The 12265-nt window shown below is 29.9% G+C and overlaps 2 protein-coding genes across 3 annotated transcripts in view; both read right to left on the bottom strand.

The window, feature by feature from the left end:
* LOC119676720 (mothers against decapentaplegic homolog 6-like) overlaps positions 1 to 272 on the bottom strand; it is a 1867-nt gene extending 1595 nt beyond the window's left edge. Inside the window, exon 1 of the mRNA XM_038087976.1 lies at positions 179 to 272. Within this exon, the coding sequence (XP_037943904.1) occupies positions 179 to 272 (94 nt within the window). The remainder of the gene's footprint in view (positions 1 to 178) is intronic.
* A 278-nt stretch (positions 273 to 550) lies between these two features.
* LOC119678522 (V-type proton ATPase 116 kDa subunit a1-like) lies at positions 551 to 11727 on the bottom strand. Of its 2 annotated transcripts, none has more exons than XM_038090386.1 (6): positions 11605 to 11727; positions 3519 to 3657; positions 1565 to 3448; positions 1262 to 1499; positions 1016 to 1187; positions 551 to 936 (listed from the first exon to the last, which is right to left on the bottom strand). In XM_038090386.1, exons 2-6 carry the CDS (start codon positions 3633 to 3635, stop codon positions 843 to 845), a joined length of 2505 nt encoding a protein of 834 aa, XP_037946314.1. In that variant the 5' UTR covers positions 3636 to 3657; positions 11605 to 11727; the 3' UTR covers positions 551 to 842. The 2 variants fall into 2 exon arrangements, with proteins under 2 accessions (XP_037946314.1, XP_037946316.1); XM_038090388.1 differs by lacking the exon at positions 11605 to 11727 and adding an exon at positions 7350 to 7449.
* Positions 11728 to 12265: the final 538 nt, after the last annotated feature.

The raw sequence follows: 12265 nt of genomic DNA, 5'->3' as shown, positions 1-12265 counted from the left end.
GCATTAGATAGAGTTCAATGGAAACTATTTGTTACGGCCCTCTGTTCCACCTAGGAATAAAAGGATTAAATAATAAATTAAAAATATAGGAAAGATGAAGTGAGGTCTATAATTCAAGAACTGTTGCTTTTATTCAAACAGAACATCCTCATTCACTGTGAATTAAAAGTTTTTCTACGGAAATGCTCTAAAATTTCCGGTAAATTGATATATTTGTTGTTGTTATCTTGAAAGTTCTTCGTTCTTATAGAAGACAGTTCTGGTGAAACCATCTTTGCGAACTAGAAAACTCTGTAGTGAGTTGGGCATAAAACTTTGTCGTTTATGACAATGGTTTGGGATATATAACCAATCAGCATACAAATATATACCTATGTCATAATTAATATATTGTTGTTAAAATAAATTATAGCACTGCATTTAAGAATCATTATTTTATCAGCTATATGCACTCCAATGAAGATAAAAAATATTCTTTTGTATATATCATCTAATCAAATTGTTACATGTGAAATGTTTTACATATTATATATAATAGAAACATTATTTTGCTGTTCTCTTCATAAATTTGTTATTATTTTATTAATGTTATTTTAAAAATATATTTCTGAACAAAAATACTTTTATATCAAGATAATATCATAAAAATTTGTATACAATTTCTACAATAAAATGGACGAATAATTCGATGCAAATTTAACAAGTTTAACAAACGTAACTTTTCAACATAATAAGAAACAATAATAATAATAATAATATTAATAAAATATGTGGGAAGAGTACCACAATACTGAAATAATAAAAGAATGATAAAATAATTGAGACATTGACACATAATTTATCTATTCTTCATCTTCACTATCCAGAATGGTTTTGAAGCTAAATGGTTGGAATGAATAACCCAATCCTTCATAGAATTTGCTCATGAATTCCACCCTGAAAAATATGAGTTGTAAAAAAATTATTATAGCATAGCATATTTTTATAAAATATTTATAACATATGCATTACTTACCAATGCAAACGCAGTGTGTGTAAGAAAGCTGAAAGGCCTTCCATCATGACCATTATAGCCAAAGTGAATAAAACCCAAGCACCGAAAATAAAGAACAAAGCTACAGCGCCAGGAAAGCCATGCATCTTTAGACCCAGAGAAAGTACCATGTTCCACAATACTTCAGATAATTCTACAAACATAAGTAAACAAAATATATGATTTATTGAATAAACAATTGTAGTGGAAATATTATATATAACTTACGTGCGTGCGCCAAGGATAAAGCCCACAAACGTAAATAGGAAGCTGTGTGAGAAATAGTACTGAGCACATATTCGATTGTGTGTATTGCTTGATGGATGAAAATTTCACTCATGGGCTCATCGTCATGACCATGAGCACCGCCACCACTACTTTCATGACTTTCGGCACTCAACGTTGGTAATGGGGTTTCACCATCTGAGAGTTCTATATTGGCAGTTAATTCTCCATTGTGTTTGGCCTACATTAATACAAAATTTATTATAATATGCGTATCTATCAATTAATCGGTTATTTGTTACTTACATGAACTTTATTCTTGCGTGTAAATTTAATGTATAGCGGTTTGCCCAATAACATCCATGGAATGCAAATTAAAGCCACTAAAACGAAAAGCTTCTCCACATCAGGCTGTCCTTCAAACATATTTGTATCGCAGCCTGCTACTTTTGGTGATGGTTTGAACAACATCATGTTGATAAACATAATCAATACTGATGGTGCACAGCCAGGTGTATCTGCCTGTATTGGCGCTGCAGCAGAATATCTAACCCATTTGAAGAACATCATAAAGACCATGTAACCAAAGAGTAAGCAGAGGAAGAGTATTTGTGGCACGAATTCGAGAATAATGCTGGATAAACGTTTAAAATAGACGAAATTCACAACAGACATACAAACACCAAACACCATGTGCAAGACACCAATAATAATTGACAGCTTCATTTTGTATGTATTGAGGAAAATAATTTTGTTATCTGCCATTTGCCAAATGGGATCTAGACCAATAGGATAAACACCAAACGCTGCATATTTTGGATCCATTTGTAAAGACGGATTTTCTAAAACGGTAGATGTATTATAACGAATTTTCCATGTAGAGCCGAATATGTTCATTGACTTGGAGAAAATATCATTGTATATAAAGCCAGTATAGCAAGCAAATAAGCCCATCAACAAGATAATATAACGTCCTCCAAAGAATATATTCCAAATTTCACCACCACGAGTTCTACATAATTTTTTCTCATTCAATACCATCCAACCGCCAAATAGTAAGAGTACTATGCCATGGCCCAAATCACCAAACATAACAGCAAACAAGAATGGGAAAGTAATACAAGTATATAAGGCTGGATTGCATTCACGATAGGATGCAACACCATATGAATCAATCAAATTTTGGAAGCCCCGTGTAAATTTATTAGTACGATTAAATGTTGGTGGTTGTTCATTTGTTTCAATAACATTTAAAAACGACGGTATAGTACTGCCCACAGCAGCTGAGCCATCTGAAAGTGCCTTTTGCACAACTGGCAAATCTTTCGTCGGTACCCAGCACTCGCCGATAAGGCACTTCTTAGTTACATCCATATTGAAAAAGTTGAGCGTATGATAAATTGCTTTCATTTTCTTGACCATAATTGACCATGATGGCAAATTTTTAGAAACAGTGGCCAAAACGCGACTACGATGATCTTCAGTTTGACTCAATACCAATTTTAAATCTTCCAAACGTGTACGTACACCTTTAACCATTTCCTCACGTTCAGTATGAGAACTTGGACATGGATACATTGATGCATGAAAACCAGTGCAAACTTTCTTGATACGATTCTTCAATTGCTCACCTTGGAAGAAAGCAACGAAAACGGTTTTGTAAATCGGATGACCAGTGGTGGGATCTTTCAAGGGATCATCTAAATCGGAACGTCTTAAGAAAACATTACCACGTGAAATACGCCATAACATGCGTTCAAATGCAAAAACACGTTCACGATTTATAACACCAGCAACAAAACCTAAACGACCACGATTTTGAGCAGTGGCGTCATCAACACCAGGAGCACGATAATTTGAGTCCAAATTGAGCACTTCTTGATCTGAGAAGAAACCTTGCGTATTCTCAAGTACTTTACGCAATTCAGTCAATTCTAAGTAATTAGACTTCAGATTCACTTCATTTTGAGCCAATTCAAGTATTTCATTCTCAGTTTTCTCCAAGTGAGCTTCCAAATCAATGATTTCTCTTGGATTGGGTGCGCGTGGTATGTCATCAATAATATCGGCTAAAACAATGCCATCTTTTTTAATTTCGGCTTCAATGTAACGTATTTTGCGTTCGAGTTCATCACAACGACGCACCTCCGTGACGAATTTACGTTGGAAAGCATTGACATTATTGTTCAACTGAAAAACAAAAATATATTTTAAAATGTAAATATTCATGTTTATAAAATTATCTATATAAAATACTCACATCGCGAAATTGCACGCAACCGGTTTCACCCAACTCCGAAACGGATGTGTAAGCCGCTTCAGGTTGTATGAACATCTGGCATAGCGCCATCTCCTCACTACGGAACATGTCCCCCATACTGAAGGCTGTTTTTTAAAACCTTAAAAAATTAAAAATATACATTAATTAAATTAAATAATAATAATTTAATTAAATTTAATAGAAATTAATTTCAAAGTTCAATTAATAACTCTCTCCAATATTTTTCTTTTACCAGACCATAGCAGCGTATTACTAATATAATTATAATTAATTAATAAGAAATAATTGTCCCAAACGTAGGTACAATATTATAACACCATATTTTTAATTACAAGTTTAATAAACGCTATTTCGATTATTTTTTCTAAGAACTAAATAAGTACATATTTGATAGTTCAATACAAAATCTAGAGATATTTTTTTTGCTTTCGCTTCTAAGATTTTATAGTCGTTTGCCTTTTACGTACAACACTCGAACTTATATTTCATTCTTCTTATCTAAAGTAAAGTCATATACTATGATTAATTTAAAAATTCTTGAAAGCCGAGAACCGAAAAATTTGATGACCTACTGCTGGGCCCCGCACGTACTCGTACAATTGATATATAATGCAATAAAGAAATAAAAACTTAAAATATATGAGTTCTCCTTTAAATCAATTGAAGTCCAAAAAAACATAAATCAGAACAAATATTGCAATTTATTTACTAATGATAGGAAAAATTTGATTTATGCGAAATTAGAAAGTCAGATGTTATTTTATTTAAAGCCTCGAAACAATTATTTCCCATAGTGATTTATAACATATAGGTGTTAAATTTGAAAAATACCGTTTATACCATATACATATATGTGTAGAAGCACCGAGCGCCATCTATACTAATACTTATTAATCAACGTACCTATGCTTGAAACAGGCCGAAACAACAACAACTTAAACAACTAAAATCTTCTGCAATTGTCAAATATACATTCCATACTTTTTAATTTCTATATATGAATTACTTAAAACTGGAATGTATGTAGCGTAAAAATTATGATAGTAAGTAATGACGTCAGTGTTAAGCAATCTTTGACTTATGAAATTCACTTCATAAGAAATTTCTCAATCTTACTTAAGACACTTATGTTGCAAATTATCTTATCAAGTAGAGAACAAGGCAAATGAACTAGAATAATGTTTAGAGATATTGCTGAGGTAACAATTGAAAGATAAAATTCATTGCATTAATTTAATAAAAATATAAAAAATTATTATAATATTATTATTATAATATATAATAAGCTTAAAAACTATACAACATATATTTCAGTATGAAATCAGTTCGCCTGTACTTGATATAAGACTTAAGTATTAAGCGTATTATATATTATTAAACATATTCTTTAATAACGATGAAGGGAATGAATTACTAAATAAAATTGTTGAGACAGAAAATTTTGAAGATATAAATAGTAATAAATCAATTCCGTATTTAGTTAATTAAATTCTTACATTAAGAAAAATCCACTAGTCAACAATCGTTCGACCGGCGTCCAATATGTATTCTCCAGAAAAAAATGGAATAATATCTGTTCAGTTCCGATTAAAATCAGTAAAAGAATTATTAATGTGCTCTTCCTGCAATTTGGAAGACTTTTTTTGAAGATAAAAATAAATTCTGCTACATATCTTCCACAATAGCAGTCGTCACTAGTCATATAGATAGTGTTGAACTCATGTAATTACTGGATTACAACTACATATTCATAATAGGATGTGAAGATTAATATGGTGCTGAAATTGTCCAGCTAAGGAAACTGTTTATATTTTTTCATGCTACTAGAAAAATCTAACAGAAATCGCTTTGTCCAAAACTATGTGCGAGGTAATATTTAATAAAGAAAACAGAACCAATTGTCTAATCCTATATGTGATGGATCTGTGACGAATGCATGGGTGGCAATTAAAACTAGATTCACTTTTTATATTTTCTTAGTAAATTAGAAAAGGCTAGTTATAGTACAGAATGAAACTTAATTAATTATTATTTCTTTTGAATAATATTTCTATTTACTGTTATAAATAGAAATAATTGAAATAAATAGAAATAATAAAATAAAAATTAAAAAACAATTGGTTAAAATTAAACTTATTAAAAGTAAACTGCACAAAGAGGTCGGGAGGAGGAAGAGCTTTTGTATAACTACACTAAAAATGTCCTATGATGGCAAATAGCATGCTCTTTGTGGTTAATTCATATCACAAAACTGCGCAAAGTAGAAATGAGAATAAGGTCTATAAGGACTATAACCTCAGTCCAGGTGAAGCAATCTTGCTACCTCAACGAAGTCTTGCTACCTTAAAATGGTCTTCCTACTACAGCAGTGTAGAGCCATAAATCAATAGAGCTTAAATTTTCTCAAAAAAACGAAAAATAAATAAAACAGAATTCCCCGTCAGGTTTTATAAAGTGAAATTGTGCTCATCCATTGCCTCAATCCTTAACTACTTGCTGAACTACCTTCTATGTATATGGGTGAAAATGTATGATTAATTAAGGTTGGTTGTTTGATTTTAGTGGCGTCAGAACTACCTCCTCTGTAACCTCTTCAATATCTTATAACAGATAAATGCTTATAAGCTTATAATTATAGTTGAATCAAATAATATACTTATACGTCAAAATATTTGTACCCGTAAGATGTTTAAGAAAATTGACTTAGCAACTGCTTACTTTTCTAGGTGTATCTAATAAATACGAGCTGTAAGATCACAACAAATATTTTGAGATTCTTTAGAAAATATTTCAAAGCAAGAAATTAACACATTTAATTGATCATAATTGATATTTGGAAAAAATTTTCTAACAATAGTTCGACCACATGATGATGTGAATAAATATGAAAATTTATCTGCTCTTTGTGCTTTCATGAATTTTAGTAAATTTTTAATAACAATAAAAAAAAAATTATGAACATCTATGTGTATTGCGATAAAAATGTTAAAAATTTTTATAACAATAAAAATTATAAATTTTATTTTATAAATTTTTTTTTTGTTGTTTTTGATGAGAAAACATCTCATTTAATGTCGCTATAAAAGTATATATTTGCATGCCTTCAACGTACTTGCTCTGCATTTGCATATATGAAATTTTTTATTGTTTATTTAGTGATAATTAAAAACTCATATTTGTTTTAATTTACTTTTTGTTTTCTGATACAAAAACAATTACAAATAGAAGATTGCAATGGAAGTTTTATGAAGTCAGCTGATGTCATACCTTACTTAGCGATCATGTGACGAACATATTAGGCAGTTAATTAAACACACGTTATGTGAACTAATGATATGGCATACACAATACTCATATAAACTGCAAAAATTCAATTAAATTTTTTTATATCTAAGTATATTTAAATATTTTATATATATTAAATATATATAAATATTAAATACTTTTAAGCGATTTTTTTGTCAGTCATCAATTTTTTTATATCTAAATAAACTTAATGAAAAGGACTTTCTATAAATTAAATTAAATTTTAATATACAATAATTGTGATTGAGTTGTCCTTGTAGCTATTTAGTATTTATAAACTTTCAGGGCTAACTTCGCGCTCGATAGTTTAGTTAGTCGCTAGTTAGTCGATTCTACATTACAACGTCTGACCAAAGGCAACTTTGCATGTCTACTGGTTTTGAATGCTTTTCAACAATAAAAATAAATTATTTGCAAATAATTTATAAATTAAAGTATATTTCCATTCATCTATACTTGAATGTCAGTCAATCCAATTATTTTGTTTATTGTTGTTGTACATACTTTATTAAAACTGAATTCCTTATCACACGCACTTTTTGTATTTCATCAACTGTTTCTGGTATCGCGACAAACTGATTCAAGTCCCGAACAGTAACTGCATTCGCTTTGACTGACTACTTTGACTCTGACCAGCAAGTGCCTGACTCTCCAATACTTCGGAACACCACACCACCACCAGCACTAGCACCACCACCACCAATACCAGTAGTTATAGTTCCAATCGAAATAAATGGGAGCACACTTTGTTTAATTAACTTCAATTCCGCTCCTCGCGCTTTTATTCGGTTTGTGCTGAGTCTGTTCAATTTAGTTTAGTTCGGTAGGTCGAATCGTCAAATCATTACCAGGGCGTGCTCAATATCAAATTATAGTGTATAGTCTGGTTTCTCAGCGCTGGCATGATATGCTCAACGAAAATGTTCAACATATTTTTTAACAACTAAACGTTTTTTTTTATTTTTTATTTTTTTAATATTTTTATTTGTGTTTTTTACTTCTAATTATAGTTTGTCTTGTAAAGTTAGGGGTTCGTAGCTCAACTCAAACAGAGATTTTTCGCTATATTCTTAAGAAATATTAGTACTCATATTTTATATATAATAAATAAATAATTCATAAGTTACTGTTATATAAAAATGATGAAAAAATTTTGATTTTTTGGAGTACTCTATCAATGTAAACTTTAAAAACCCTTAAAGGTGACGCATATGAGTTAACATAGCTTTAATGAGCTATGAGTGAAGGGACTATAAACGCATTGCTCAACAAATTGAATTAATTCCTACTGAATATTATCTATGATATCAGAATGGACTATTATTTGTGCTTAAGTGAAGCTGTCACTACAATCGAATTCAAACTAACCTCACTAAATACTAAGTCATACAATGAGTTCGCCGTATGACTTAAAAAAAACAGATGTTTAGTCGTTAAAATCACTTTTTTTAGCAACAAACTTTCAATTTACGAATCTACGAAAGTTATAAAATTTTCGTTTGATGGAAATCATTTTTAACATAAGAATTTATTGAGGTATGAAAACAGCAAGGAGTCAGATGGAGAGTAATCTAGTTATCAAACTGATTATTGCTGAAACTCATACTTTAATTCACTGATATTAGCGACAGCTTTTTGAGCTGTATAATCAAGTGCGTTATGATGATTTTTGTCTTCTAATTAAACAAATACTCTAAATTTTTGTTTACCCATAGAGAACTAAGTTTATGGTTTTACAAATTTGAAGTTAATCTGCTTATAAGTGGATACTTTTTCTTAAGCGGACAGTGACAAGACTAGCAATTCTGTCAGACTGAAAAAAACTATCCGTTTATTATAATCTTTAAATATACCCTATTATGAGAATATTGCTTTAGCTTAGCTTTGATTATATATACATATATCTGTATAAATATTAATTTATAACATAACATCAACGTTACATTCTTGAGCCCTAATTTTAAGAAAATCGGGAAACGTTCTATTACTATCTGTTTTATTTATTTAGTTTATTTTCCATTTTGTCGTTTATTTAAACGTATTTATGTGTTTTCTTTATTTTTTATTTTTGTGCAACAATAAAGTAACATTAAAAATGTATAAAATTAAAAAACGAATAGACCAGCAAAATACTTTTGAAAGCAACCAAAACAAAAAACATAATTCTGAGTTGATTTCAATCAAATTCTTTATTAATACAAAACAGTGGTGGGACTATTATTTATAGTAAGGGTCGCACTGCTTTCGAAGCTAGTTTTGATAATAGATAAAGTTACAATTGAAAGGTACTTTATATTGATTATAAATAAGTAGAAAATTGAATGCTTAAAGGTACTTGTGCCTCAGTACAATGCTCATTTTCCACTTAGAATAGAAGGACCCAGTTGATAATACAGCTTTAAATAGTTTAATTCGGAAGAATTTCATTCTAATTAGCAGCCCAACAGCTACGGTTTGAATAAAATTTACTTAAGAAACCTATTACATGATAAGATAAAATATTTAATACTTAATAATGCATTTCGAAGTCATACGATATCTAAAATAGTTATTGTTATAGGAATGATATTGAATTTATTTCCAAATAAATTAATAAATTTCTTGTCATAATACCCTAAATCTTATAACATTTTAAATGTTTGTTATAAAATTGTATTCTTTCTTTCCCAGCTATTGCAGTATATTATTGATCAAAGGCTAGCAAATTTAAGGCTAGCAAAGGCTTTTTGATAAATATCTTTAAATTAAAATTTAGATTAAATCAGATTTAATGATCAATATGCTGACATCCGTCCTTACAGCTCATTGTTTAATAGGTGCACACACTCGTGTAAGTTTATTGAAGCAGAGACTTGAATTAAAGCTGTCGAATTGAGACCATGAGACATATGATTAAGCACTTGTTGCATCACTGCCCGAATATCTTGAGACAAAGTAACAACTTCCTGGAAATATATCCACTTTTAAATATTAGCGGACCTGGTAGCAGTCGATCCAACAAGACTGTTAAGGCTGCTGCTTGACATCAAATGATTTTTTTATTAGACGGGGTTAAGAAGGTGAGAAACATAGTTTAATAGTAGCTTAATGAGCTTTGAGCCTATATAAATCTCAATACTTGTTGTAATAGGACTGTGATTAAGCTGATAATCACATTTTTGTAAATAATATTTTACAAAATCCAATATAATTTTCATATATATATTAATATGTATGCAGTCAAACTTCCTTAACTCGAAGTACCATTTTGCAAAACAAAGCTTCGACTTATAGAAACTTCGCGTTAAAGAATTTTTTTGTAATTGTATGTAATTTGCGCTCTAAATCTTGTTACACTCTATTTAGTACGAGATACAGAAGTTTCGAATTATAGAAGTTAGAGTTATAGTAGTTTGACTGTATATATATAATATAAATAAAATTTGGTAAAATAAGCATAAGTTTTTTTTAATAAAAACATATATATTCTAATCGCATTCATGATGTATTTTCTAATTTATTACAATATATTTCAGTAAGCTATTGTATTATATCTATCACATATTTTTCATCTATGCTGTCATATGATCTACTTGTAGTGTTGTATGCTGACTATGCCTCTATAGATAGTCAAATAAACTCTTTACATTGTACTAGTACGCTTCTCTTTTTTTTTAAACATAAATTTGTGATGTATCTACATAACGCCACTGGCACTATCTGAATTTATACTATCTAACATAGCACAACCATACGCGCTTAGTACCTTAACCAACACACTTACAAACTTATATATGGTATAATGTATATGTATAGCCTAGCACTTTAGCGCACCCAGCAATGTGTAAGGTTAAATTAACAAACAAATGTATCTCATATATGGTATACACACACCAACAGATCTAGAGAATAGACTTGTCTGAAATATATTTACATACATGCAACTATATTTTTTTTGTTTTTGTTTTGTTTGTCTTGTGCTTCTGTGCTAAGAGGTAATCCGCTACTGTCTGAAACGCGTTGTGGGTAGTTCGCAGGTTTTAGCTTCAGTTAAGACTAGATACGTACGGAGTAAAATGTAGTGTAGTGGAATGTTAGTTAGGAAGAGCAGTTTTAGAGTGAACGCAGTATATTTTAGATCTCTTAAAAGTCTCAGTCAATATTGAAATAGACATGATCACGTGCTTTGTTTTTATAAGCGAAAAAAGTCAGTTAGTTTGCGAAGTCGTAGTTTTAGATATATGGAAATTTTATGATACTATCTTCAAGCATTTATATAACCATTTTTGTAACTAAAATTTATTTTTTTTTTTTTGTTTTTAGGTTTTTCTATTTTATTTTGAACTACAATAATTGAAGAAGTCAGTTGCCAAAAATAAATTATTTTTGATATATTTACAAGCACCTCACCATGTGTGTTTTGATTTGATTATTGTATTGTTAAGTTCAGAACTTATAGAAAAACACATTTTTTTATATATGAAGAAAATTAAGATTATATCTTATAATTTTTATTTTCAGAATCGTTTTATGTTGAAATCACCTTGAATATTTTTTTATGTGAATAAGTTTATTTGCACTGTTGTTCAAACTGAAATTTCAAAAACTCGTTTTTAATTTTTATTTGCATTTTAATATATATCTTTTTTTTTGTTTTTGTTTTTTTTACGAAAACACAATTCAGTTAATAAAGCAGCAAAAAAAAAAACAGTAAAAAGAAACAATTTGACAAGTTCAGTCTCAGTTGTTTCCTTCAGGTAGTCTGACTATTTCTCCTTACCGTATCTCAACTTTTTGTGATTTTGCCTAAATACTTTGCTTTGATATCAAACTTAAGAGCCGCCCGTGTACGTTAATTTCAGAACTTGTTTCGTCGGATGTAAGCGCACGTCTGCCAGTTCGAGTATTTTGTACACAGCGATTTCAGTGAAAATGCGCTGTGGCTGTCGCTGTCGCTGTCTGCGATACATTTTTTGGCTGGCTTGCATGTGTGAGTGAGAAACTCGGTTTCTTATCTGCAGACGCAAGCCCCATAGAAAATATATAAACCAATAACACTGTTAAGGTATCTTTTTTTGGAGATATCTACAAATATTATAGTTCGGAAATTAATCTCTGGACGGCAGCATTTCACAGTGCTTAGCTGTATTTCTATTTTTTTTATTTATTGGTAGCAAATTTTGGGATTTCTTAGCCATTAATAATTCTGTGTATAATCAATTATTAGTTCAAAAAAATTGATTAAAGGAACCACGATCATAAGCGGTGCAATCTATTTATTATTATCAATTTCCATAAATGCGGTAGATTCGAATGTTTTGATAACAAATTTTATAATTGATAACTTCAATATTTACTCAATATATTTATTGATTACAAAATTGAACTTGTCGAAAAAATCATTACTTTTTACCATGTGAGCTGTCGGTATATTAGAATTG

Source organism: Teleopsis dalmanni, chromosome 2 (assembly GCF_002237135.1).
Source record: "Teleopsis dalmanni isolate 2A chromosome 2, ASM223713v2, whole genome shotgun sequence".
NCBI lineage: Eukaryota > Metazoa > Arthropoda > Insecta > Diptera > Diopsidae > Teleopsis > Teleopsis dalmanni.
Note: the sequence above shows the minus strand (reverse complement) of the source record. Positions and strands in the feature narration are given on the sequence as shown.